The following is a 27,607-nucleotide window of genomic DNA, read 5'->3' as shown; positions in this document are numbered from 1 at the left end:
CGCCACATGGACCCTGGTGACCAGGGAGAACATCCTCGCAATATCTCGGCGTTATATAAGACCCTCGGGACTCAGCTGTGACCTTTGTGGAAAGAGAAGAAATCCCCAAATGACAAAAGATTGTTTCTGGCACTCGGGCAAAATGGAGACTCAAAACAGAAGTTACATTCTTGTGATATTTCTTGCACACCTGAGATTTGTACCCGCTAGTCCAATTTCCTGAGCCCTTAGCCGCCTTCCCTATTGGGTGTGGGCACCACAAGGGAGGTCTCACTGATTGAAATCATCTCAGCAAGTACACACACACACACACTCATACAACTCCCTACTCCCAGCTACTGCAGCCTGACACAATGGGGCAAAAGCCTCAGACAGTAGCTCCAGCAGCTCACACCAGCTGGGCTCCGTCACCCGTTGATTGTCTCAGGGTCCCTCTTTCCCTCCCCTCCCCACACCCTTTCCCTCAGGAAAAAAAAGGCAGCACAGAACCAGCAAATACTTCATTGGAGACACACCAGACTCCACCTGCATCAACTCAGGATACCAGCCACCGCAGCCCCAGTCCCAGCCCCATCTGTCCTGCATCCCCCTCCCAGCACAGCCCAGCCCAGCCCAGCCCAGCCCAGATGCTGCCTCTGGGAAGGAAGCCTGAGCCCAGAGTTGCTGAGCTGCTGGGAAGATCTGGAGACTCAGCTTCCCCAGGATGGACTCCGTTTCCTTAGGAACGACGCCATGTCCTGAGAGGGCCTGGTCTCCCAGGGAAGGAATCCATGTCCTCGGGAGGGTTCCATACCCTGGGAAGGGCTCCACACCCCTCGGAGGGACTCCTTGGTCCTGAGGGGGCTCTGTGGCCCTGCACGGGCTCCAGTCCTGAAGATGCAGGAGGACTCCAGGCCCTCGGGAAGTGTGCCAGGTCCCTGAAAGAGTTCCGTGTCCTTAAGAAAGACTCCATGTCCTCAAGAAATACAACTTGTCTCTTATCCCTGGGAGGACTCCATGCTCCCAGGAAGAACCCAAGGTAGGGCTCTCTGCCCCGGGGAAGAGTTCACGTTCCCCAAGGGCAGCCCAAAGCCCCTCTCAGCTGGCACAGATGCTGCTAACCGTGGCCCCTCCCGGGCCCACAAGGCCCAGCTCCTCCTGCTCATTGATGCACAGCTGGTAACCACAGCCCCGGGCCCGGGCTCCAGATGGGACCTGGCGGTCAGTCTTGGCACGAGGGGGCAGCAAGAAGCCCACACTGCCAGCGATGAGCATATGCCAAATGCTGTGAATGTAGAAGTAGTTGTCTCGGGTCTCCACAAAAGCATACAGCAGGATGGCACTGCCCGCGATAAGGCTGCCTGGGCACAGGTAGAAAAGCCAGCGGCGCCACGTGGGCGGGTAGCAGTGCCGGCGGCGGACGCTGCGTACTGTCTGGGGGAGGCAGAGAAGTGGGGCTCAGAAACGAGAGGCCTTGGAACCCAAGCCACTGCTGGTCACTCTCAGGCTTCCCCTGAGCCCTGGTGGTGACCTGAAGGCATTTGCCAAGACTGGAGTGCAGCGCTGTGAGCAGCACAGTGATGATGACATGGTCCAAGCCCACCTTAAACTGGGAACCACATACCCAAGTCCCTGCACCCAAGTCCTGCTGGGACCTCCCCACCTCCAGCCCTCCCAACCTTACCCAGGCTGTGGCCAAGATCCCCAGGGCAAAGAGACTGGGTCCAAGCAGGTTCCAGAGTCCATGCCGGTCAAGCTGCAGAGCCATGGACAGCAGCATAGCCCCCAGCAAGTACAGCACCTAGAGAAAGAGGTCTCCAGGGGCTGGGCCGGGATGGCGAGAGGCACTTGGCAATGCCCCCAGGAGAGATCGGGAAGTGGATTTCAAGTAGACTTTGGCTATGGTTGTCCCCCAGGGCCCACTCTGGACTGACCTGCTTGACCACAGGCTGTAAGCGAGCCATGGCAATGACAGTGACCCACACGGACATTAAAGAGCCCAGGAAGTCACAGAACTGCAGCACGTCGTAGTCCATGATGCAGAAAACCACAATGCCTGGCTGGTCACAGGCATGGTAGAACTGGAGGAAGAGAGGACAGGCATTGAGAGAACTTGCGGCAAAGGTCCAGGTCTACAAAACTGGAGAAAGAGGCCATAGGGGTGGCGTGCTGCTGTCAGAGAAGTGGAGGTCAGAGGGCACAGACTGAGCAGAACTGGGAAATGCCCAACTCCCCACCCCTGAAAAGAATGTGGGAGGGAGGCCCGGTCTGTGTCTTAGGCTGTACGTATCTGGCAGCCCTGAGCCTCGTCCTCACCTTCCTAATCTTCCTGCTTCTGGAATGTGCTGTGGGAGCACCAAGCCAAGGGATCCAGGTCTCTCAAGCTGAGGCCAATCCTTGCCTGTATCCCCTTGTGCTCGTGTGGGTCCCACCTGTAATCCTGGCCCAAGCTCTGAGGCTGGAATCTGGCCTCTTGGCCAATCCAGACCCCAAGCCCTGTCTGTTAGCTCAGACCCTGAGTTATGCTTCACCTTCAGACCTTGCACTAACTGGTCCTCTGCATCCTCTCCCACCCAATGCCATGGGGGAAAGGCGGGGGGACAGTAAGAAAAAAGGCAGTCCCTAAAGCCATGGAAAAGAGCATGGCACTTTACACCACGGGAAGAACATAGGGAAGGGACAGTGCTCACCTACCCTACACTGTGGGGAACACAGTAAAGAATAGGGTATTGAGGAGCTTAAAGGTGGGGTGCAGGGGACACAAGTGGAACTGGAACAAGCTATACTGGGTACTCCAATTAAGGAACCAAGCTCTGCTATCAGCCCTCGGGTCTGTGGTCGCAATCCCTGTGCCCCGCTGGATAATGCTATCAGGACCTCTGGCAGCCTGCATTCCCTTATTGTGAAAACAGTGACCCAGGGATTACCTGAGTTCAAGTTTATTTTGTCTTGGAACATTTGCTGTCACCTTTCTTTGAACTTCTGTGTAGAATTTAGGTAATCTGAGTACTTATTGATGCTAAACACTAAGGCCATGGATGGTTTCAAGAATATCTGGTGCGGAGATGCAGGAACACGCTTCCTTCTATATCATGTGCCTTACGAGCCCACCCAAAGAAAAGAGACTGGGCAAGGTCTCTGAAGACAAACGGCTCTGACCGAGAACAACCATCATAGTGGCATGCTCACTTCTCCCATCTCCCAACATCGCCCCTGCTCCGTGTCAGGAAGAATGGGTTATTATGGTAATGAAAGCAGGGTTAAGAAAAATTACGAAGCTATAATGCGAAAGAAAAAGGTTTTGACCTATGTAAACTTGACCAAAGTCTACTCATTGGAGCTGAGTTTGAGACACGCCAGCAGATTTTAGGGGATCAAAAAAGTCTCTTAAGATTCTGTGAATCAATCTGTTTGACCTCTGTCCCCTGCACTTTACCCCAGGTCCTCAGGGAGCCATGGCTACTGAGAGCACCTCTTGATAGGAGAAACAACTCAGTGTAGTTGCCAGGATTGGGCTGAAATGCATCAGGCTGAACCGAAGCTGGGGCAGGAAGGGTGTGCTGTACCATCCAAAGGTAGCCTTCCAAGTGGCTTGATCACTGACTGGAGGGACCCTTTAGGCACTACTCTCAGCCCACATCAGTTTCTTCATCATTCTATCAAAAGGCAACCCTACGTCACAAGGGCTCTGAGCCCAAAAGAGAGACAGCCTTACAGACCTCAGTGAGACAGGTATCCAGGCCTCCAGAGGCATGGCTCTGGGTGTGGGTAGGGAGAGGGCAGGGATATCCAGCCCACAGCTGAGGAGAGAGAGAGCGGAGCAATATCACAATTTCACTCACTGGCAGCATGGAGTCTCAGTAACTTCTGGGGAAAATGAAAATGGGAGTACCTAGTCTCCTGTTTGAATGAGTCAGAGCTGAGAACGAGAAGGTGGAGGCGAGGTCAGGAGGAAGAGTTCAGGGAAAAGGAGCACTATATCCCGAACTCATAGCACAAACCATGACACCCCGACCTCACTGAAACAGCAGCGACCCTAGGGAAAGCAGGTGGGAAACTGAAGTAGGTCTTCTGTGAAAGCTGACAGAAGCCAGCCCAGATGCAGAGCTGCCACCAACAGGATGGGAAAACAGACTCAAAAGTTTACTCTTGAGAGACAAAGGATGAGAAAGAAATTGCTAATGTTTCTTTTGAACCTGTTGAAGATTTCATCCAGTCATTCAAATTGCAAAATGTGTAACTTCAACCAACAGAGGGGAAAGGGTGAATAACATAAGGGCAGGGACAAGCTAGGAGTTTAGAAAACGAAAAATGAAAAAGAAAACTCAGGGATATTAATTGACACTGGGAAACCTTGGGTTTGATTCCTTCGCATTTTAAACTGCCAAGTCTTTTTTTTTTTTTTTTTTTTTTTGCGGTATGCGGGCCTCTCACTGTTGTGGCCTCTCCCGTCGCGGAGCACAGGCTCCGGATGCGCAGGCTCAGCGGCCATGGCTCACGGGCCCAGCCGCTCCGCGGCATATGGGATCCTCCCGGACCGGGGCACGAACCCGTATCCCCTGCATCGGGAGGCGGACTCTCAACCACTGCGCCACCAGGGAGGCCCATAAACTGCCAAGTCTTAAACTTGTGTACCTACCCTCTTTCTTTCCCTTCACTTTGGAGGTAAAGAATGTTGTCCCTTCAGGAAGAGACTGCTCTGGAATTATCATGTTTTAAGTGAGTATCCCAGGCTTTTCAGAGCGTTCAATAAGTTTGGGGACATAAATCCCTCTTTTATATTATTAAATAGAGAAAATGAGTTCTTACTGGGAAACTTGGAGAGACTTTTCATGTGGGTCCATATCAGTATTAGAATTAATGTTTGAATATACCTCAAAGGTTTATTTTTTAATTCTTTCTCCTATATGTGATTAATTGGGAACTAATTTGGTTCCTAAACAAATCAATATTTTGGCCTTTTTCTATTTCTCTACCTCCAAGACCGGATATATGTACTACTGCTCACTAAATTACCCAATACTGTTTTATGATTTGGATTTTATTTTAAAGCATTAATTTTACCTTTCACACTTCACCAAGCGCTTGTTTCATATGCCTGACTTTCAGGTATATAGAAGGAAATGCCCAAACACTTCTGGAAGAGGGACTTGTAATAAATCTTTCAATCTCAGATAAGAGAGGATAAATACCAGCAGAAAAAAGCAACGCTGAATCACCTAACATTGAAGACACATCTAAGAAAATAATTAGTTGAAGGTTGATTTCCTCCTAGGAATTTCTACATTGAAAAAAAAGAGTGGGGAATAATGGAGAGATCATCTCTGGAGTGGAGAGGTTTTGGGGGATATCATCTCTCTAATCTTCTATGACTGATTATTCTACAAGTATACTAGAAGGTCAAAGAGATTAAGGTTGTAGAAAACCCTTAGGGGTAGAGTTAAATTAAAACTGCAGTGTGGGGACTTTCCTGGTGGTCCAGTGGGTAAGACTCCGTGCTCCCAGTGCAGGGGGCCTGGGTTCCATCCCTGGTCAGGGAACTAGATCCCACATACATGCCGCAACTAAGAAGTCCGCATGCCGCAACAAAGATCCCGCATGCCGCAACTAAGGCCTGGTGCAGCCAAAATAAATAAATAAATAATAAATAAAAATAAATAAAACTGCAGTGTGAGGTAAACAACACAATCTACATTTCACCAATCCTGATCTGGCTACTGTCACTGCTGAATGTCCAAAAATGCCATCAGTAAAGTCCATCACTGACTCCCTCCCGGGGCACACTTTGCTAGGGAAACCCGCCAACAACCTGTGGCAGCTTGCTTCATTGAAACTCCTCAACCCGGAGGAGACAGCATCTTGTCATCATATATTCTAGGCATATGTTTGTCTCTTCTGCCTGCAGTGCTTCAGCCTGCTTTACTATTCATGGAGCAGGATCCATTATCGATTGCCATGGCACCCATTCAGCACCATCTTTAACCAGGAGGCACAATTTGTAGTAAATGAGGTAAAGCAAATTGCTCACCACCATAGATTTCACTGGTGTAACCATTTACCCATCACCTAGAAACAACTGGCTCAACCGAAAGTTGGAGTGGGCTACTGAAGGCTGAGTTATAGTGGCACCTGGGAAACTCTACCCTGAAAGTCTGGAATACTCTCCTGTATGTTTGGCACACAGTATGTGCCCAGTAAATTTTAGTCACCTTATAGTTATCTTATACTTTATGCCATGTATATTCATGGGAGAATATCCCCACACTAATAAACTTTCCCTTATGCAAAAAAAAATTATATATATATATATATATATATATATATATATATATATATATATATGGCACTATTGTTGTCTCACTGAAAATTGTGGACTAATTTTTAGATTAGTATTCCTTTTGTCATCAGCAATAAAAAGAAGTGGTAGAAATAACACAGAAAGATTAGGGGATTTAAGAAAAGAAATTCAGACTACTAACTAGCTTCTATTAGTATAATCTAATTTGACACCTTCCTCAGCTTTGGACATTTCTTTACTTACAAGGTAATTTTGGAAAATTATCCTAAATTGTTTTTCTCTGTGGAATTTTATACTTTTATAACATAACTATACAGTTTGTCTAACACTCCAAAACAGAGTATCCTGGCACTACAGAATTTAAAATTGAAGATGCAAATATATTCAATCCATACAAAGATTAGAATATTTGTACTCGGGATAGAATGAAACTTCCTGCTGTTCTCTTATTTTCTGCTTCCGTTTCCTCTTGGAAACAGTCATGGGATTTTGCCAAGGGCCACTGAGAATTACTTGTGCTGGTGTGAGGAACTGAAGAGGTAATGAGGAGGTGGGCTTGCAGCCAGGATCTCAGCAATCAACAAGGAAGGCTGCAGGGGCCCCAGGATGTCAGCTCTGTCTGGGTCTTTTGGGATCCAATTATGAGGACTCCTCTAGCACTGTGAAGGACATGTGGCTTGAACTGTATGAGTCAGAGGTGCACAACCGCAATGTCTGATATATTTTCCCTGTGATTTCTTGTATTTGGTTTGGTTATATTTCCTGACCTTTTGATTGGCTCTTTTTATCTTTTAAGAATTTGAAAACTACTAAAGTGAGGTCGTTAGTATTTCTACATACTCCAGGACTTCTGAGAAACTGAAGTCAGGTTAGAAATGTATCAATGCACACTCACTGCCCTATGCAAGGGGAACACTACAGCTCAGTGATTACATGAGAGGAATCTGGAGGCAGGCTGAGTGAAAAGTTTGGTTCTACCACTCACCTCAGGACTTAGGCAAAGTATTTAAACTTTCCTCATCTGCAAAAAAGGAATAATAATAGCAATACCTATTATTACAGTGCTATGGGGAGGATTCGATGAGCAGTGTCTGACACACAGCATGTATTCAGTAGATGTTGTTTTTCTGTTATAGTTATCTGAACTGTCCGCTATATACAAAATCAAGTGCTGGGTTTGTGGCTTGCTTTGTCTTGCTTTTTTTTTTTTACTTATTTACATTTTGCATTTTAAACTCCTGAAGAACAAAGCTACTGTCTGCTCCCAGGCCCTGGGTAGGAACTGACACACTACTCCCAGGTGTAGACTGTCCTGGATTTGAAGGCAAGGAAGAAGACTGTCGCCTACTATGCTGGTGCTGATACCTGCAATATGACCGATGGGTCCTTAAGTAGAGACTGCTGAGGAATGAAATAAGTCTAAACTAAATAAAGAACAGGAAAGAGTGACAACAGGAAACCTGCCTGTGAAAAATGAATCACAAGTAGCTCTACACTTTGGCACGTGTGGAAAAAGAACAGGAGTTAGAGCAGGACTTTAGGCAACACCTCAGAGCCAGTACCTTCTCCTTGATCATTTGCTTACTGCCTTATTTAAGAAAGTGGAAGCACTGCATGTGGTGCCAGGCACTTTCGACTCCCCCAGTGTTCCTACTAGGGGAAGGTCTTTTCTTTTCAGGATGATATGCCATCAAATCCAGAAGATAAGACGTCATCTGATACTGAATACCCTGGAGCCAATGCCTAGGATGCTTTGTGAAGTGCAGGAGAATGGATATGCTCTCCTCACACGCTCCAGACTCCTGACACACTTAGGTGTTCTTACTAATTGCGAACCACATTAGATCTGCACATAACCAAGAGTGCGCTGGTGAAAGAGCTGTTGCTAGAGGATTTGGTGAGCAACAATACAAAAAGGATCTGGAAACTAAAAAAAAGAGAGAGAGAGAGAAACAATGTTGAAAATAAAAACAGAGTGGGGCATTGTCAGAGCAGGTCTAAAAAGGGGACCAGTCAAACAAAACTGAGGTGTGCTGTTCTCATGCAGCTTAAGTGGCCAAGGTCCTGCTACATGGCTCGGTTACAGCCCACTGTTCCTCACCTGTGGAGAAACAACCAGGACCCTAGAACATGACTCAGTTTCAGGACATTTGCCCCCCACTTTCTCCTAGTTGATAAGTAGGATTTTTGTAATTTGGATATATGTCTGCTCTATTAATACTGGACAACAGAGAGGCATGTATTGGTTTTTGTGATATCCTTGTTGCTAAGACATGTGGAAAAGTCTAAATCCATCTAAGATGTTTGCAGTGCTCATAGGCAGGCACTGTACATCACAAGATACCAAGAGCCCAGGGATGAGACGAAAAGATCCCTAGATGTAGCATCTCAGGGGAATTGTACAGACACAATTCCAAACTGTAGGTCAGAGTTTCTCAGTCAGTGTTTTGAGGTAAAGGTCCCCTCAGCCCTTAGAGTGGACAGGCAGGGTGCGGGTCGCTGGAGACCCCACACTGTCTCCAATGACTGTTATCTTAAGTCGCAAACAGCCTTGCTCATATATCCCAATGTGCCTTATATAAATTATCATGTTCGCATGCCATGATATGAAGCGGTCAGGAAGCACTGCTGTACAGTGAAGAGGAGACATTCTCATACCATGAAGGTGTAGACATCCCCAAACCCCGTGGTGGACCTGTAGACTCTCACCCACCACCATGGATAAGGACTCGGTGAAGACACAGATGCCACCGCATACCGTGGAGAAGAACATGGTGAAGGTGTAGACAGCCGCTTCCAGCACATATCGGCTCCGAATGGCCAGGACCACGGGGGGCAAAAACATGAGGTTGCTCAGGCAGAGCAGTAACGTGGACAGAAGCTGGAATCCGTAGGTGAGCGCATCCGCACTGTCGGTGCAGCCCCATCCCCGCCATCCTGCGGATGGGAGGGACACAGGGTGGAAGAGGTGAGAAGGCAGCCCGGGCTTCAGCGGACACTTCCGCTGGCGGCCTCTACTCAAGCCCGACGCCAATGCCAGAGGAGGCTGGTCCCACCCTGACTCCGCCCCCCCTCAAACCCGGCTACTCAGGCTGCCGCCTCCCTCCCGACCGCCCCGTGTGGGGTCCCTCGCCAGCCCAGCCGGCTCACCGGCCTTGCACTCGCAGGCCGCGTACAGGTAGTTGTGCGTGCGCAGCAGCTTGCACTGGCCGTAGGGCCCGCAGTCGTCCACGCACGGGGAAAGGAAAGTGCGCAACCGCACCTCGGCCGTCGCGTTCCGACACCTCACGAACCTGCGCACAAACTGCCAATCAACCGGGCCCTGGCGCAGCCGCGCCCCGCCCCGCCGCGCCCGGCCGCGCCCCGCCCCGCTCACCGAGGCCCCACCCCGCACAGGGAGCGCAGGGTCAGGAACCAGGTGCCCGTCTGCGGGAACGGGATTCGCAGCCTGGCCACTCGGGAGGTGGCACTGACTGTGAGGAGGAAGCCGGCCAGGGACTCTGAGGGGAGAAGAGAGGAGTCAGTGTGGGGTCAGGACCTAAAGAACCCTCACCCGCCTGCCCCCAGTTCCCAGACGCCGTACCCACCCCCCTTCCCCCGACTTCCAGCCCCCCCTCCTTCCCCGGTTCCTCACTCCACCTTTGGAACAAGTCATTGCTGCATCCCCCAGGCTCAAGGGCACCTCGTGGGTCAGGCATCCGAACACTGTCACATTTTCCTGGCGCAGGGAGCTCTGGGCAGGGCGGGTATAAAGATGAGGCGGCCACACCCTCTAAGTCCTCCCACCAGCGCCCCCCGCCAGACTCCTCCACCTCTTAACCTCTCCCCAGAAACCCCTCCAGGCCCTCACTGGACACCCCGTTCCTGCAGGTGCTCTCCACACGGAAGCACCCTCCCCACCCCTCACCTCCTCGTTCTTACAACAGAAAAACTGGGAAACACCAGATCTTCCAGAGCAGAGATCTTTCAAAGACTGATGAGAAGGCAAGGCCACTTCTGAATCCTTTCTTTGGGAAGAATTGTTTAAATTCTGTCCAGGCAGGAGACAACACCCACTTTTTCAGTCCTATCTAGCTTGATGGGGGGAAGGGGAAGACCACTGTTGCTGGATGTAGACACTAGTTGTAAACAAAGGTGATTGTAAGGTTCGTCAGTCATCTTCACATCTTCACCTGGGCCTTGAAGGCGGGAGGCATGTAAAGAAATGCACTCTTCCTCAGGTGAAATAATTCTAGGTACTGAGCAGTGGTAATAGAACGCCTACGGGATTAAATGTAGCAAGCTGGCTGGGATTAAAAGAAACTGGATATCCACAGGAGTAAAGGGAAAGGGTTGTCTACAAGAATAAAGGTAACAGGATGCCATAAGCTCATCTCATTCAAGAAGGATTTGAGGCAGCTTATTAAATACATATAACAGGATAAAATAAATACATGAGGGAAATTTACAAATCTGTCCCTAGATGTGGGCCATGTATTTGCTGACTTCCAAGCAACCAAAGCAAAGAAGGAAACGTGAGTTACCACATTTGTGAGTCCACAAGATAAAAGTTAAGAGTCTCAGGAGAAGCACTGCACCCAAAAGGGTGGTTCTCAGTTAAGTTCACATCAAAGAAGCACTGTGTGCTGCCCCACCTCCTATCCTTAGCTGCGAGAGTGAATTTCATACAACTTGTTCATAACCTCCCTCAATGCAAGCCCAGGGCCATATGCCAAAGTATTTTTCAGCAAAAGCCATTCTGGTGGGAGCCAAAGAAAAAATGTTCTCTAGGTATGCAGTTCTCTGAGCCAAATGTCCAGTTTTTGATCCAAGGGAAAACATCAAAATACTTGAGGAAAAGATCAGAGTAGGTGTGCCAATATACCTTTCAGAATAAATAGAACAGGCTGTCTGAGGTGTGCAGCAGTGTCATAGCATGCAGATGGCTGGAATGTAAGCAGATGCCTTTTAGAGAAAATAGACAAGAATGCAGAGAAAGGGCAAAGCAGCAGGGGAGGTGGGCCTCTCCTCTCAGGATACTGAGGAAGAATCAGTATGGGTGGGGCTGGTCTGTAACATAGGCTCTATAGTTTCAAGGTCAAATCAAGACTTCACTGTCATTGCCCAAAGGCATGGCAATAAGCAAACACAAAACATATACAGTCTTAGCCAGAACACAGTCAGAGAATTTGAGTATGAAAATAAGGAACATCTTGGGGTTGAAGAGTCAGCTCTGTCCTGACCAGCAGGATCACTAGGAAGTTCTGAGCCATGTCCCATAAAATACCACCTTAAGACACAGACCAGGTCTCAGGTGGGTGATAGGAAAATGATTCCTGCCCCAGAGCTGAGGGGTAGTAAAGTTAAAAGGATTTTTGGGCCTCCCTGGTGGCGCAGTGGTTGAGAGTCCGCCTGCCGATGCAGGGGATACGGGTTCGTGCCCCGGTCCGGGAGGATCCCATATGCCGCGGAGCGGCTGGGCCCGTGAGCCATGGCCGCTGAGCCTGCGCATCCGGAGCCTGTGCTCCGCAACGGGAGAGGCCACAACAGTGAGAGGCCCGCATACCGCAAAAAAAAAAAAAAAAAAAAAAAAAAAAAAAGGATTTTTGACTGAGGGAACAGTAGATAAATAATTAGATCAACGCCAACCCAAGACAGTTGCCAATGGCCTGACACAGGGCTCTGCCCTCAGCGCAGTCTTGTTCAGTGCTGGAAATAATGACCAAGAGGTTTAGAAGGCCAGCTTTTCAAGTGTGTGAATTACACAAAGCAGTGAAGAGGCAAGGTCCAAACCAGTGTTAGGCAATGCCTCAAAGATGGACATAAATTCTTCCACTCAGGTTAAAAAGTGTGCTGCAAAAATCTGAGATAGGAATTGGCAGCGGTTCACATGAACCAAGCTCAGGGCATGAAAATGTGCATGGTCCTTGGTTACAACTAGATAAACACATCAGTTAACGTGGATAAGGAGTAGGAGGACATATACCAAAAAGCTAAGCAGTTGTGTTATGGAGGTGTCTTCCTCTATTTTCCAAAGCCTTTATATGTGATCCTATTATTTTTATAATAAAAAAGTAAATGTATACAATTGTTTTGAAGAAAAAAAAGGAAGAAAAGGAAAAAGATCCAGAGGTCTTAGTCCACCACAAGCCTCAGGTGACCCCACAGTGTGAGGCAGCAGCTGAAAGAGGTAACTTGATCTCAGGCTGCACAAATGCTGCCTGCCACCCAGGTCAGACCACCTTGGATCACTTATTTCAGAGGCATGATGACCAGAAGTATGACCAGAGGAGACGGCAGAGGATGAGAACTCTAAGATGCTGAGGCTGTTCAGCTTTGGCGAGGCTGAGAGGCATCCAAAGGGCTGTTAAAATTGGATAGGGATGCAACAAATGTACCACACTAATGCAAGACGTGAGTAATAGGGGACACTGTGTGGGGAAAGAGGGGAACTCTCTGTACTTTCCTCAATTTTCTGTAAGCCTAAAACTGCTCTGAAAAATGTCTATTAAAAAAAAAAAAAAGAAGGACGGGGTAGACTACTGGATATAGCTTCTGGGGCAAAACAAAGGTCAGTGGGTAAAAATCCATGGAGGCAGACTTTGATGGAATGCCAAGAATGCCTCTAGCAATCAGAGTGGCCTCAAGAGGTGGTGAGCTCCCCATCACAGGAGATATGCAAGAAAAAGTAAACACCTGCCATAGAGAGAGGCCCTTAGTGAATGGCAGGTAAGCCTATAAAACTGGGAAAATCCAGACCGCTCAGCTGCCCTGGCTGACCCAGACCATGTGTAGTAAATACTCAGGGCATGTTTGTTGACCAGAATTGGGCTGAGGCATGGTCTCTAACCATGAAAGGTGAAAGCAACCTAGACAGGCTTCCTGGAGGAGGTAAGGGCCCCTTCACCCCGACACCTTCCCCTTCGGGTTCCCCCAAAGGGCGACCTCCCCGCTCTCCACAAATAGTACCACGTTGAGCTGGAGCTCCAGGCTGAGGACGCCTCCGCTGTCCAGCACTGGCAGCAGCCTCAGGGCAAACACGGCTGGGCGTTCAGGGGGGAGGGCCACGCTGGGGCCAAAGAAGACGTAGAAGTGGACGGAGAAGGTGTCCAGCTCATTGCGCAGCGTCGGGCGCACTGGCCAGCAGTGCTCAGGTGGGGATGTGGCCCCGGGCCCCTCGGCAGGGGCCCCGAGGGATGACAGCTCTGGGGGCAGTGGCTGGTTGCCCAGTGACTGGGGCATGTTCATGGCAGCTCCGGGGACCAGGGCACGGGACAGGCTGGGCTGTGGGCACTCTGTGGGGCAGAGGAAATCAGAGCTGGGGCCTGCCGCCCTCACAGCCCTGCAGCCCCACCACACACCGGATCTTAAGCCCCACAGGGTATAACAAAGGGTGGGGAGGCTAAGAACTGGAATCGAATGTCCCTTTGGCGTCTGGCATCTAAGGTCACAGGACAGGGTCCAGGGGCTTCCTAGTAGTCACAGCTAATGGAATGTCATGTTGGAGGGACTCAAGGTCATCTCTCCCGCCCCAGGGGCAGTGAGGACACTGCTGAAACAGGTGATGGACCCTCTCACTGACTTGCAAGGGCTTTGGCAAGGACCATGTCCCAGAAGTCCTAGCTGTCCCCTGCCTACGCCAGGACACTGAGAGATTAAATCAAGGAGAGCAATGAGGTCCCTTAGTGAGCCCCAAGTCAGGTACCAAGAAGAGATCTGAAGGTCTTCCAATGACTTGAAGCTCCAAGTGGGAGGGCTTTGGCGAGTAAAGGAGCCTGGGCTGGGCCGGGGAGGTCGTAGGGACGTGGCCGAGGACCAGTGAACACAGCCACTGTGCCTGCCTCCTCCCAGCCACAGAAGTCGACACAAGCTGGGTGGCTGGAGCCGGTGTGGGGCTTCTGACCTTGCAACCGCACGCACAGCTGGAAGCAGACGGTCCTGACAGGGCCCCGGGATGGTGTCTCCACACGCACGTAGACCCAGTGCCCCCAGGGGGGCAGTGCCAGCTCCAGTTGGCATACCGAGGCACCTCCACAGGCCACAGAGCTTGAGTTGTGCAGGGGTGGGGCCTTGGGACGTAGGCGCAGCGTCAGGGGGCAGGCGGATGCCCCACGGCCCCCCACGCATACCAGCTGCGCTGAAACCCTGTAAGTGAAGCTGGGCACAAAGACCCTGGGCAGGGGGGAGGTTGGAGGTGAGAAAAGACAGGGTACAGAGAGGTGAGAGGGACACAGGATGAGGGAGACACTGGGAAGAAGGGAGGGGTAGGGGACGGAAGAACCGGAGGCCTTTTCGGGCCTTCCCCTCTGTGCTGGGAGAGGGGGAGGCAGGGGTGGGAGCCGCCCTGAGAGTCTGGGTGGCTCAGCAGTCCAGGCTGGGCAGAGGGAGAGGAAGATCAGCAGGTAGGCTGAGGCTGGGGAAGACACATGGGAAGGGCCCGGTGTGGGGCAGTATCTGACTTACTTGTACAGGGCTGAGCGATTGTGGAGGGAGAGGGTCTGCTCGGAGGGTCGCCCAGGCACCAGCACAGCCACGTCCAACAAACGCCGGACAATCAGCTGCGGCTGAAGGAGGTACTGACACTCATCCTGGAGACCCTGAGAAACAAGCAGGGGTGGCAGGAGGTGAGACAGCGAGGTGCTACTAAAAGAAGGTGAACAGCCTGCTGAGGCGGAGAACAAACCTCCTCTGGCCCTCCTGCTTCTGGGGCTGTGACCACAGTCCTCTAAGCTCTGGGTCCCTCCTAGGTCTGCAGGATCTGCTGGGATCCTCAGCATTGGCTGAGGTTTAGGGGCTCAAAGCTGGGCCCCTCCTGACAGTCAGGCCTTCCCTACCCCTCCTCCAGTAACCCCTCGTCCTGAGCGTTCCTGGACAGCCCCTCAAGGTAATTTCAAACCACCTCATTCCCCCACCAAGCCCTCAGGAACGTAGAACACTAGCACTCGAAGGGCACTAGAAAGCCCCTTAAAGGCTTCCAGTCCAAACCTCCCCGCTTCCGCCATCCGAATCTTTAATTTCCTTTATTGTCCACCTGCCCCTCCCAAGTGCTTGTCCAGCTTCTGCTTTAATACCCCCAGGGAAGAGCCACTCTGCCTCCCAAGGGACCTCCAGACTACAGGTAACTTGAGAACAGGAACCTGGTCTTATTTTGTTCCCCCAGACACAGAGCCTGAAGTAAACTGCACCCCTCACAGATGAATGTTTGCTGAATAAATGAATGAATAAGCAAATCAACCCAGCTGGGGGCAGCTCTGACCTGTATGAAGCCAAAGCCTATCTTCTGTCCCCCGACCACCGCTCTGCCTCCGGGGCCCACAGATACATCTGCTCCTTCTGCCTCAGTCTGGGTTTCCTCTGCCACTGGAGGAGAACCACCACATCTCCCCAAGCTACTCTTCTGGATAAAATCCCTAACACTTCTCTACTCGGGGGGACACCACTCTGGCCCTGCAGCATCTCCAGTGAGGATGGGCCCATTAATTCCGGCTCCTCTTCTGTGGCATTTGCAGCTCTCTGGGCCCTCGATTCTAGCAGTTCTGGGGAGGGGGGCTCCTGATTAGGCTTCTCTCATCTTCTGGACAAATGGTCGTATGCTGGCCCAATAAACTAGAGGCCACTGTTCACTTATGTGGTTATTCTGACCGAGACATACCATTAGCCTTGACCTGGGACAAGAATTCCAGGCTTTGACATCCCACTGAGTTCCATGCCACGGAAAAAGCCAGCCAAGGCTTGTTTGCTGACTTTTTTTTGTTTTGTCTGTTTGTTTGTTTGCTGACTTCTAGCAAAGCTCCACAAGGTTGGAAGGGGGCCTTGATGGATGCCAGGCTGGAATATCTCCTTACCCTCTGCCTGGAATTTTCCTGTACCTTTTGCATCACTGCACCCCCAATACCTAGCACACCACCTGGCACATACTAGGTGCTAGAAAATATCTGTTGAGTTAAAGAACAGGTGTCAAAAAGAGGTCCCTTCAAAGAGCTCCTGAACCCACCTCGTTGCTCAGAGACCTCCATCTCTGATATCCAAAGCAGATGTCCCTCATCGTTCGTGTCAAGCCCTAAGGACCAGAGATACTCTCACGAGTTATCGCATCAACCCCACTTCCTAACGTAGGAATCACCACCACAATAATCTTGTGGTGAATAAGTCCTAAGGGTGGGGACTCACACTCGGGAGACAGCCCCTGTCCTTACTATACAGTCCAGAGGGAAGAAACACTTTCTTCCACGTTTTGCTTGCTGTTGCCCTAACTAAAAGATCAGTGGACATGACCTCTCTATTTAAGATGTGCTCCTTCCTTAAACTGTATAATGTGCATGTCTAACACCTCCCTTATTGTGGACGGGAGCATTCAGTCAGTGGAGACCAGGGAAGGTGCAGCAGGGACCTTCATCCTGTAATGGAACCACAGAAAGGGCACCAGAAGTCAGGTCCTCAAGAGCTCCCAAGGCAGAAGCCAAGTGAGAAAATCCAAACTCAGAACACATCAGCGGTCTTGGAAGGAACAGAGCCAAAGCAAGGCAGCTTGAGGGACCAGGAGGGCCAAACGTGAGAAGGAGAGTGAGAAGCAATCTGAAAGAAGCTGGAGTGGAAGGCCTTAGATTGATGCCTAGACTGTCCTAGTATAGGTGGGCTGAGTTTCTTTAGTAAGGCCTGAGCCTCTGGGTGAGGCCTGCAGACTGAAGATGCCCAAAGATCTTGGCCTTCTCTGTGGGAATACTCCAGCACTCGGCACAGCCCCGGCCCACAGTTAGCTAGCACCAATCAACATGGAAGTAGGTGAGCACTGGAGAGACGGCAGGGGGCAAGAGTGGAAGCAGGGAGACCACTTAGGAGATGACTGTGGTGGCCCAGCAGACGGCTAAGGGAAGGTGTGCTAAGAGTGGAAACACAAGTAGATGCATCCAGGGCATCCTTTAGAAGTAGAGTCAACAATACTTTTTCTTTATGGATTAGTTATGGGGAAATAAGGGAAAAAGAAGAATCAAGTATGACACCTAAATTTGGGGCTTGAGCAACTGGTGAATGGCAGTGCCATTTACTGAGAAGAAGATTAGAGAACAAAGAGGCTTAGACGGGGAGAAGTGAAATAGGAATTAAAGAGATTTTGACTTGAGGCTTTGTTTGGATATGTACTTGCTAAGTTTGAGACTGGTCTTAGACATCCAATCAGAGATGTCAAGTAAGCCACTGGATATAAAGTCTGAGATTCAAAGAAATTTGGACTCACTTAATACACCTGGAAGACATGAACTTATAGGTGGTATTTAAAACTGTTGTGCTGGAGACACCTAGCAAGAGAATGAAGAAATAAAAAGGAGTTGTCCCAGGACCAAGCTTTGGGGTACCACACGTGAAGAGACCAAGCAGAGGAGAAGCCAAGAAAGGAGACAGAGGAGTGGGCGGTGGGCAGGAGGAAAACCAGACAGTTCTGTAAAGTCACAAAGGACAAGAGGAGAAAATGTTTCAAGAAGGAAAGAGTAATATAAGGAACTAGGTAACAGCTAGTTACTAGTTAGCTCTGGAGAGGAAACGTGGGGACTGAAAGGGGACAAAGGGAAGAGGAAGACTTACTTTTCACTGTATGCCTTTTGTACCTTTCGAATGTTGTACCAGGTGCATATATTACCTATTTGAAATACAAATAAAATAATTTAGAAGGAGGATGAAGAACAGAAGGAAGACTGTTAGCAGATTTGAACCACTTCAGCTGAGATACTGAGCCACACTTGGTCCTAGCGGGTGGATTCAACTGAATCCTTTCTTCTGTACAATCTGCTCCATTTCTTTCCTTATTGTTGTTTTCATTCTTTTATCTGCTTTCACTTACTTTCAAAGCTTGGAGCTGGGAAGAGGAAGCATTCGAGGAGAACTGTGCCCCAGACATTTGGAGAACTTCCCCTAATAAGCCATTTGGGTGCCAGATGTTACCCACAAGCCAAAGGGCAGCCCTTCAGGGCAGACTGGCAGCTGGACACCACAGGAGGAATACATGCGCCACACAGGAAAGGTAAGGAGATAGAGGGCACAGGTCAAGACAGAAGAGGCTGACAGAAAGAAGGAGAAAAGGAAAGGAGGAGAAATGAGATCAGTTTTGGAAACATGAGTTTGAGAAGATGGCAGAAGGGCAACAAAAATTTGCCAAGCCCCCACCATGTTCCAGGCTCTGTGTTGGGCGCTAGGAATACAGTAGTGAATAATACACACAGAGGCCAGCAGAAGTGTGGGACCACAGCCCAGGAGAGTGGCCTGGACCAGATAAGTCACTTCCCTTTTACAACCTCTTAAGGCTCCCTCTCATGCTTGGGATAAAGTTCAAACTTCTAGGCCCTTCCTGATCTGGCCTCTGTTCACCCCTTCAGCTCCCTCACTCACCCCAATGACTGCCCCACACTGAACCACTTCAGTTCTCCCTTCTAAGCTTTAGCCCATGCTACTCCCACCACCTGGAATGCCCTTCCCTGCTTTCTCAACAGCAGGTCTCACTTCCTAACAGTTTCCTAAAACCAACTCCCCACCACACTACCAAGCTGAGTTATCCACCTCTCCTTTGTCCTCTTAAAATACCTCCTGTATCTCACTAGTATACATCTTATTTATCTGTGTCCCTAGCACCCAACCCAAGGCCTGGGACAAAGCAGGTGCTCAAAGACTAAGGTCTGAAGGGAGGCCTGAACTCATCCCCAAAGCTGAGGAACAGTGCTGCCTTCTTATGCTGGGACCATTCAGTCCCCACCCAAGGACATCCCTGAACCCACAATAACTTCCTGTGTTGTCCAAGCCTTATAGGAAGTCAGGACGATGGGACGAGGAGGAGGCAAGCAGAGAAGACGGAGCCCTGGAGAAATGCTCTGGACAACCCAGCCATAGGCTTGATTCTAGGGAATTAACCAGAGAACTTAAGAATTCCTACAGCCCCATATAAGATTCCAGAAGATAATCAAATTCTTAGAGGAAACACAAAGAAGATCTTGCCCCCCAACCTCTAGAACAGGCCTGACTGGAGAGCTCCATCCCTCATGGGGTCCACACATGGCTGCCAGTCACAGGCAAGGGGTAACTGCGCCCTCTTCTCTCTAATCTCACCATACCCCAGGGATCTCTACGGGGTAGGGCTCCAGCTTGCAGTACCAAGTTCCCCAGGCCCCACTCACTATATCTAGATGCAAATGGGCACGTCAAGCCTGGTTCTGACCTCTCCTAACCAGGCTTCAGCTCCCATAATCCCAGCCCAGGCCTAGGCGCCAGGTTCCTCCTGCTCAGTCAGAAAGGTTGTTGGATAACTACAGCAGGGCTTCAGAAGGATTTTCTCTTCTCACAAAGAGAGTCAAGAATCAGAGCTGGGACCAGGAACAGGCTCTTTGGGATTTGGCCAAAGACCTAAGAAGACATTCCTCCTAATAGAAGAACGCTTGGTTCTGATGGGAGTCAAGAACCTAGAACCCAGAGCCACTTCTGGGCAAGTTCACAACATGCTCTCACCCAGAGGGCTCCCAGGCCTGCAGAGGAGGTTCTCCCGTACATCACTCTCAGGAAAATCTGGCCTATCACTGAGGCCTCGACATGCTCCCTCAGCCTGAGTTCCCATCTCTGACAACAGCAGTGCCCATACACTTGTCCCTGTGTAATTCTCAGCTCATTCAAAAGCATTATAACACCTCTGAATGCTGGGCCTCAGCAGGAGGAGGAGAGGGGAGTCTGACACAGTCCGGGGCCCCTGCCCTCAAGGAACTCACCCTGGAGAGAGATGGCCAGGTCAAATCCTCGCCTGACTGGGAATTTCTGCCCCTCCCAATTCTCAGTGGCCAAACCCTACTCACTTTCTTGTTTTCACGTCCTGTTCTTTAAATCCTGCTCAGCTCACACTTGGCCCTTTGCCATTACCACTGACCCCACACCCGTGGCCATCCCACTCTGACATGGCCACCGCATCCCACCCCCCTTCCCACCAGTGGACAGGAGCAAGAAACCTTCAGGTCCTCTCACAGTAATGAAGAGGTCTAGCCTGCCCAGTGCCTGGGAGTGGCAGGAAAACTCTGCAGCATTTCCTTCCCCTCCAAACCAGAATGGAGAAGCAGCTTGACCTCAACCCTACAACACTGGAGACTTTAACAAACTCTGCTCTATGAAATCACTGCCGATGTTTGGGGGAAAGAGCATCAACACTCAGGTTGGATGCCAGTCGCCCAAAGCTGCTTCTTAACAGGAAAAGGCTTCCCTGCCCCAGAGTATTCTCTTACCATCTTCCATAAGGTGTCAGGAGCTAAAATTATGATAGAAGAGGAACGTATACTCCCAAATGGACTAACGACTGGGCTAAAGCCTACAAGAGTCCGCGGGGCTATCACCAACCAAAACGTAGAACAAGACTAGTCTTGACACACCAGGTGACCTGCTGACCTCTAGCTATGCCCCACGCCAGCCACCCTTATGCTGTTGCCCACCCAGGCACAAGCCTGGTGTGCCAGGTAGCCCAGAGATGGAGAAGCAGCTCTGGCCCCTCCTACCCTGGACAGTATCAACCCACCTTGACAGAGATGTGGCCGTGGGTCCGGGGCAGGTGGGCAGCCAAGAACCAGTCCCCAGGTAAGGGGCTGCTGACGTTAAAGATGCCAGAGGTGCGGTTGGGCAGTGTCCAGCTGAGAGTCAGTGAGAAAACCCCAGGCACAGCCGTGTCCCCTGGGAAGTGTGTGTGCAGGGGATTGATGACAGGGGGTGCCCCAGAACGGAAATACCTGGGGGACCAGAATGAAGAGAAGAGGAAAGTAGGCAATGGGGTGGGACATGGAAAACGGGGGAAAGAAAGGAGAACTGTCATTTATCACCAGTAAAACAAGTGGATTCCCTATACCGACCCACACAACAAAGTGGTTCCAGATCAGGGGTCAGAACATAAGGGGCAAAAGATCAGCTCGGGCGCTCAAACAGTCACACAGTAGCCAGGAATGGTCAGGAGACAGAGGTCTTGGCCCTCAGCCAGTCACACTTCAATCCGGACAAGGGTCAGGGGTCAGGGTCAGGAGGTCAGCTTAGATACTCCTAAACTGGCATTTTCCTTTGGAAAGTGGCCTGGGGTTGGAAGCGGGGGTCAGGAGGTTAACTCAGACGCTCACACAGTCACACTTTGGTCTGGGCAGTGGTCCCCAAAGGTTCCCCCCTGCTCTTTGAAGATGATGAGGTTCCACACGGCCAGGAATGTGTCTTCGGGAACATGGAAGTGGAAGAGCTCAGTGCTGGCGAAGGAGCGGAAGGGACTCAGCTTGCGGGGTGAGCAGGTGGAGTAGTCAGTCAGGAAGAGGCCTCCTGGGGAGCAGGCGGAAGAGAAAGGAGCAAAGTAGGACAGGCCATTCCCAGCAAGCCCCAGGCACACCAAGCTGCCTCACCCACAGCACCGACTCAACAAAGGCTCTCCTCTGCCCGGGAACTGGGTCTCATGCTGCCCTCGCCATCATTTGCTTTCAACCTCACAGTGACCTTGGGAAAAATGACCTCTCTTTACGGATAAGGAAACTGAGGCTTAACGCTAGACCAAACTGAGGATTCAAACCTTGATCTGTCTGCATGCAAAACCAGGACCCTTTTGAGGACCCCACAGCTGCCCCTCACTTAGGAGCCTTTGTTCTCCTCTTACCAAGCCTAACAAAACGGCTGTGGATGGTGCACACGCGTGCGTGCGTGTACGCGCATGTGTTTGTGTGCATATGTGTGCACGTGTGTGTGTGTGTGTGTGCTGGCATGGACTCTTAGGCTACTGAGCAGCCTGGAACTCCACCTGTGGGCTTGGGAGTCAGCATGGAACTGTGAAACTGCCTTGTTTATTTTCTTCCCCTTTCTGTTCCCCTGTGGTCAGGAGCAATAAAAACTCTCAGAAGCTTCACAAGAGCTGTCTGTATACTGGCTCAGGGCGGCAGAGGGGAGCGGAAAATGTGGTGAGGCTGCAAGGGGCCTGCTTGGGTGGCAGAGGCAAGGACAGGAGCTGGCAGGCCACCACAAGAGCCCCAGGGAGAGGAGGAAAGGAGAGCCAGCAGGGCCTCTGGGATTCAGAAGGAGGGGCTGGGGGTGCTTCCTGGAGGGAGGCCCAGTGAGGCAGTCAACTGGTAAGCCAGTGGAATCTCAAACCACCTGGGAATATTCATATCCAGACGAGGCTGGGGTGGGAGGTGGGGAGAAAGCGGCCCTCTGTAGCCAAAATGCCAAGATACCTGATCATGGCTGTTAGCAGCAGAGCCCAGTGAGCAGGAAAGTCTGGTGTAAGCAGGTACCAAGCAAACACATAGGGACCAGGACTGCTGTAACAATGCAAAGAACCCAGCGGCTCAGTCGGATAGAAGAGGGCCCCAAATGACAGGCAAAGCTCTGGGGAATCTGACTGTTTTGGAGACTTAAGACCAGCCCCAGCGAAGCCCAGAAGGATGCCCCCAGGACAGATGAGAAGGTTGGGAACTCAAGCAGCTTCAGAACAAGAGTAGGGGCAGTGGGTAGGGGAGACCTTGAAGCAGAGTTTTCAGCCCCGTAGGAAATACCCACAGGCCTTGCCTATTCTGACAGTTTCCCCCTCTGGAGCTGGGAGATGTGACTCCAAAAATGAGGCATTTGAAATAACAGAGAAAGAAGCATCTGGAAAAGGAGGCTGCTGAAGGAGGGAACACGGATCAAGGTTGGCCCTACTGAACTTCAGCAACCTTGAGTCACCCTGCAGAGAGCCGTCCTATATAGGTGGAGGTCACTAGCCCTAGACTGGCCTGTGCTCTTCAAAAGCTACGGTTAGGGCCTCCCTGGTGGCGCAGTGGTTGAGAGTCCGCCTGCCGATGTAGGGGATACGGGTTCGTGCCCTGGTCTGGGAGGATCCCATATGCCGCGGAGCGGCTGGGCCCGTGAGCCGTGGCCGCTGAGCCTGCGCGTCCGGAGCCTGTGCTCCGCAACGGGAGAGGCCACAACAGTGAGAGGCCCGCATACCGCAAAAAAAAAAAAAAAAAAAAGCTACGGTTATACCCAAGGAATAGTCTGTGCAGTTCAGGCCACATGGTCACTCTCAACTGTCAACAAGGAAGGCCTGCCACCTTGCAAGCTGAGCACTGCTCAGGAACCAGAGAGGCTCACAGAGCAGCACTCACAGGGCAGTGGTGATGTATCAAAGAGGGGTGAAGGGAAATGAACCAAGGGATGAGGAAGAAAGGTTTCCTAGGAGCCCTGGCTGTGACAACTGGGAGGCAGAAAGCTAAGAGCTGAATGGCCCGGATACTATTGTTACAGGAAAGCAGAGCAGTGGAGCACCCCCTGCTGGAATTAGGAAAGGGCTCCTTCTCCTCAGAGCTGGTACCAGGTACGGGTCATCAGATGGGTCATTGCTACTGTTAGAAGAAATGCTGGCCAGGCCCCCAGTGCAGATTCTCAGAGAGCTGGTGATGAAAGCAGCTAATGACCTTTAGGAAACAACAGACAGACGTGCACAAAGAGCCCTGTGATTAAAGGAACATGGCATGGCCTGGAGAACTGGGGGACTAGTTAAGCCACCCTGAAGTGGCTAGGGGCTACAGAAGTCACAGAATAGCCTGGTGGGAAAAGGGAGTAAAAGAAGCTGGGGATGCTGGGAGGAGCCTAGAGGGCAGATGTTTGAGAAAGCATCCACAGCCCCATTCACTCCAAGCTTTGGTTTTGGGTTTCACCAGGACCTACAGAGCTGTGTCCCAGAGGAAGCACAAGTAAGGCCCTAACCAAGCTCAGATGAACCTGCCTTGGATGCGCCAGTGCTTCCAGATGAGGCTAGAGTGATTCTCCATCACCCCCTGAAACACATACACACACACACACACACACATACACGCACGCATGCATACACACGGGCTGAGGCTGGCCCTTCTAGTGACAGCACTCGGTAGAACAAAAGGCTATTTCTTGTAACGGCAAGGCATGCCTGGGTTATGCAACTGCAGTCAGACAAGCCCAAGGAAAAGACGCAAGGATTTGTTGAGACCCACTGTGCCATCACGGTCCTGTGACAGTGCTAGTCTCTCCTCAGGTGAAACCTCTCATCACCACCAGGTCACAGAGCACCCCTGCAGGCCAGTGACTAGTAACAGCACTCAGGGCAGCCCTGCCTGCTGTGGGACCTAGTCAGTGCTCATTTTCACCCTCATTATAATCCTCCCAAAGCACCAGAAACTGCTTCTGGGCAATCATGCTTTAATCCACATCTTTCAACTTTCTACAGCTCTGTGGCTGTCAATCACCCTCCTCTCTTAGTCAGCCCAGTGTCTGCTCAATGGGCTCATGAACAAAGATGCTGGGGTGGCAGGGATAGAAGCTATGAATTGGGCTTGACAGAATGGACTCCCCCTCACCCAAACTGAAAAACTGACCTGCCTTCTGCCTCTGCTGAGTGCCTGATCTACCAGCAGCAGTAATCAACACTGAGCAGTAACCAACACTGAGCCCCTCAAGGAATCTGGCTGGGGGCAGATGGATTACTCATGTATGTTGTGGGAGGCACCCAACACTGCCTCCAACAGGGAACTATCCACTTGGAGGTGACGCTTCAGTGATCTGTCTGCAGGAGGGGCAAGAAGAGCTAAAGAGGAACATGCATGGGCCACAACATGTACCTCCCCCTCCCACAGTAACACAGGCACTAAGGACACACAGGCTCACATGCACACAGCAGACATGCGCCTACACTTACCAACACACAAGCATATACACACACTGCACATGCCCAGCATTCCCACAGATCCCTCAGGTACACACACAGACGCATAAGTGCCCAGATACCAGTGTGCATCCACATAGAGCTTGCACATCTCTGCAGGGGCAGTGACCTTTGGTGCGCATTGATCTCCTCAAGCTTGTACACTGAACAAGGGCCCCAGAGCTCACTGAAACGCAGCCCCTCCACCCCCAGCTGCTCTGCTACTTGTTATTGCCAAAGACTTCCTCAAGCACATCCCCATCACCTCTAGAGTGCCACCCGCCAGAGATGGCTGGGGGTTGGGGCCATGATGACTCTTTATTATGGGGCCAACTTTACAGCACATATCCTATGGCCAGGACCCCCTCACCCTCCCACATTCCACCCATTAGGAAGTTGGGTATCTCCCTCTCCTGTCTGAATCACTTCCTCACTGGATGGTGGCCCTGGGCTGACTGACAACTGACAAGTGAGGATAGTTTGTGGATGAAGCCCCCTTGCGGGAAGACAGGGGAGAGGACAGGTTGTGCTTTGAGCCTTTCTGCACTTGGATCTGTTTTCCTATTGGGCACATATTGCAATGAAAATAAAAAACAGAAACTAAAACAAAAAACACCAGTATAGGGTAGGAATGAGGAAATCTTTTTCTAGCCCCACACTGCCACTGACAAGCTGTATGATCTTGGGCAAATTGATCTCTTGCTGAGCCTCAGTTTCCCCATCTGTAAAATAGTCTCCGAGTTTCAACCCTGCTTTAAAAGTGTCAGGAATTATTCCTAAGCAAATCAAGCTTATTTGGAATGAAACTCCAATGAATGAAACTCGTTACAAGAAGAAAACTCATTATAATGGCAACTAACCCATGCCCATGTTTTTTTGTTATTTGCTACATGTTATTTTCAAAACTGCTTTCTTAACCCTGTTTTAAGGCATGCCCAGTTCCTCAAAGGTTTAGGCCAGATCTTCCCACACTGGACTAGAGGCTCTCTGCTGAGGGACTATGTCTCCCCCACCAAACTTCATGAGCACGTGCAAAGCACTCAAGACTTTCTTGGAAAAACAAGAGTCAGAGTGGAGTCCAGATGGACCGCAAAAAAGGAAGCCTTTCAGTCTCTGTCAGCCACCTGCTGAGCCTCAAGCCCACAGCTACCACTCTTCTGACCCTGCCAATTCCTCTCAATTATGCAAGACTTCTTATTTCTCTCCACTTCTTCCCCAGTGATCTAGTTGCCCAGGTCCCACCTCTCCTGAATCCCTCCAGTCCGCCCCTCCCTGCCAGAACCCCATCCCTGCCTCGGTCTTTCCTGCTTCTGCACTCACCAGCCCCTGGGCCAAGGAAAGACAACAGCAACAGCAGCAGTAAGGCTGACGGCAGCTGGAGCCCAGACCTGAGTCGAGGCTGGGAGAGGGGCAGGGTATGAAAGAGAGGGCTGGGTAGTGGGAGAGACCTGGGTAAACACAGAGATGAGGGCAAAGACTGGGATAAAGAGTTGGGCTGGGCTGGGCATTGGGACTTATGCAAGGGTAGGGGATGTGATGGAAGGAGGGACTGTGATGGGGACTGGACGAGGGGCAAGGGTTGGGCCCCGGGCTTAAGCAAATTTTGAGAATGGGTCTGGGACAAGGGCTGGGCTGGGATTTGGGAAAGGAGGTGAAACAGGGGCAGGCGCTGGGATGGGGGCCAGGCCAGGGACTGGAGTGGGGGCCTGAGCTGGGACCCGGATCTGGGCATTCGCTGGGACCCAGGCCGTAGCTGGAACCTATGTGGAAAGCGGGGCGAGGGCGGGGTCGGGGTCGGGGGCCAAGGCCCGAATCGGGATAGGAAAAGGGACCGGGACAAGGACTGGGCCATGGCCCGGGGCAGGGGCGGGGCCGGACAGGCCAGCGCGGGCGCTCGCAGAGCTGACCCGCGGCTCCGCTCCCACCCCCGGGGGGTGACCTCCGGTGTCCTCGCGGGCCCGGGGCCGGGGTCGAGCCTGCTGGGGCCAGGCCGGGGACCTCGGTAGGAGTTCAGGTCTGGGCGACTCCGGGCTGCGCTGGACGGGCGATAACCAGGCCCCGCGGCGGCGGCCTCAGCCTAACGTCGTATGACGCTCCGCCCCCCGATTAGTTCGATTGGTCCTTCCTACTAAAGCCCGCCCCCGGCCCTATTCTATTGGTCTCTAACTTGGCCCTGCCGGGCTCGACGACAGACTCCGCCCCAGCTCCAGCTACCAGAGTCCCCGCCTTTCTCTCCCCAACCGCGGAGCCCAGATGCCCCCGTCAGATTCTCACAGCCCCCACTGACCACCCCACAGACATCTCATAGGAACCCTACAGAGGCCTTCATAAACCCAGACCCCCACGGACGTCCCCACAGATATCTGCAGACCCTACCCAGAGACCCTCACAGAGTCTTACAAAGATCCCGCAAAACCACTCACAGAGATCCGGCAAAACCCCATTAAAAGAAGTGACCCTCTAGGTTTGTCCCCTCCGGGTCAAATGCAGACCCCTCAGGAGACCTCACTCACCGAGGAGGTGACCAGACTACTGTTGCCACGGAGACTACTAGGCATTCCGGTTGCCCTGGTGACGGATCCTCCACTCCCGGCCAGGGTTCCAGAGGCTTCAGTCAAGCCCCTTCCTCATCGGCCCTGGATCCTCTCGTCCCTCCCCCTCCC

At 51.4% G+C, this 27,607-nt stretch overlaps 1 protein-coding gene across 2 annotated transcripts; it reads right to left on the bottom strand.

The window, feature by feature from the left end:
* Nucleotides 1-485: 485 nt before the first annotated feature.
* Nucleotides 486-27,010, bottom strand: TMEM8B (transmembrane protein 8B). 2 transcript variants are annotated; one of them, XM_081237338.1, is made up of 13 exons: nt 26,265-27,010; nt 21,373-21,562; nt 20,787-20,994; nt 14,720-14,853; nt 14,160-14,428; nt 13,226-13,551; nt 9,917-10,010; nt 9,654-9,777; nt 9,428-9,570; nt 9,036-9,214; nt 1,914-2,060; nt 1,664-1,780; nt 486-1,413 (listed from the first exon to the last, which is right to left on the bottom strand). In XM_081237338.1, the coding sequence occupies exons 1-13, from the start codon at nt 26,794-26,796 to the stop codon at nt 1,078-1,080; spliced, it is 2,799 nt and encodes a 932-aa protein (XP_081093464.1). In that variant the 5' UTR covers nt 26,797-27,010; the 3' UTR covers nt 486-1,077. The 2 variants fall into 2 exon arrangements, with proteins under 2 accessions (XP_081093464.1, XP_081093465.1); XM_081237339.1 differs by having other exon boundaries at nt 486-1,409.
* Between the last annotated feature and the right edge of the window lie 597 nt (nt 27,011-27,607).

Source organism: Mesoplodon bidens (genome assembly GCF_964165515.1).
Source record: "Mesoplodon bidens genome assembly, chromosome: 6".
Classification (NCBI taxonomy): domain Eukaryota; kingdom Metazoa; phylum Chordata; class Mammalia; order Artiodactyla; family Ziphiidae; genus Mesoplodon; species Mesoplodon bidens.
Note: the sequence above shows the minus strand (reverse complement) of the source record. Positions and strands in the feature narration are given on the sequence as shown.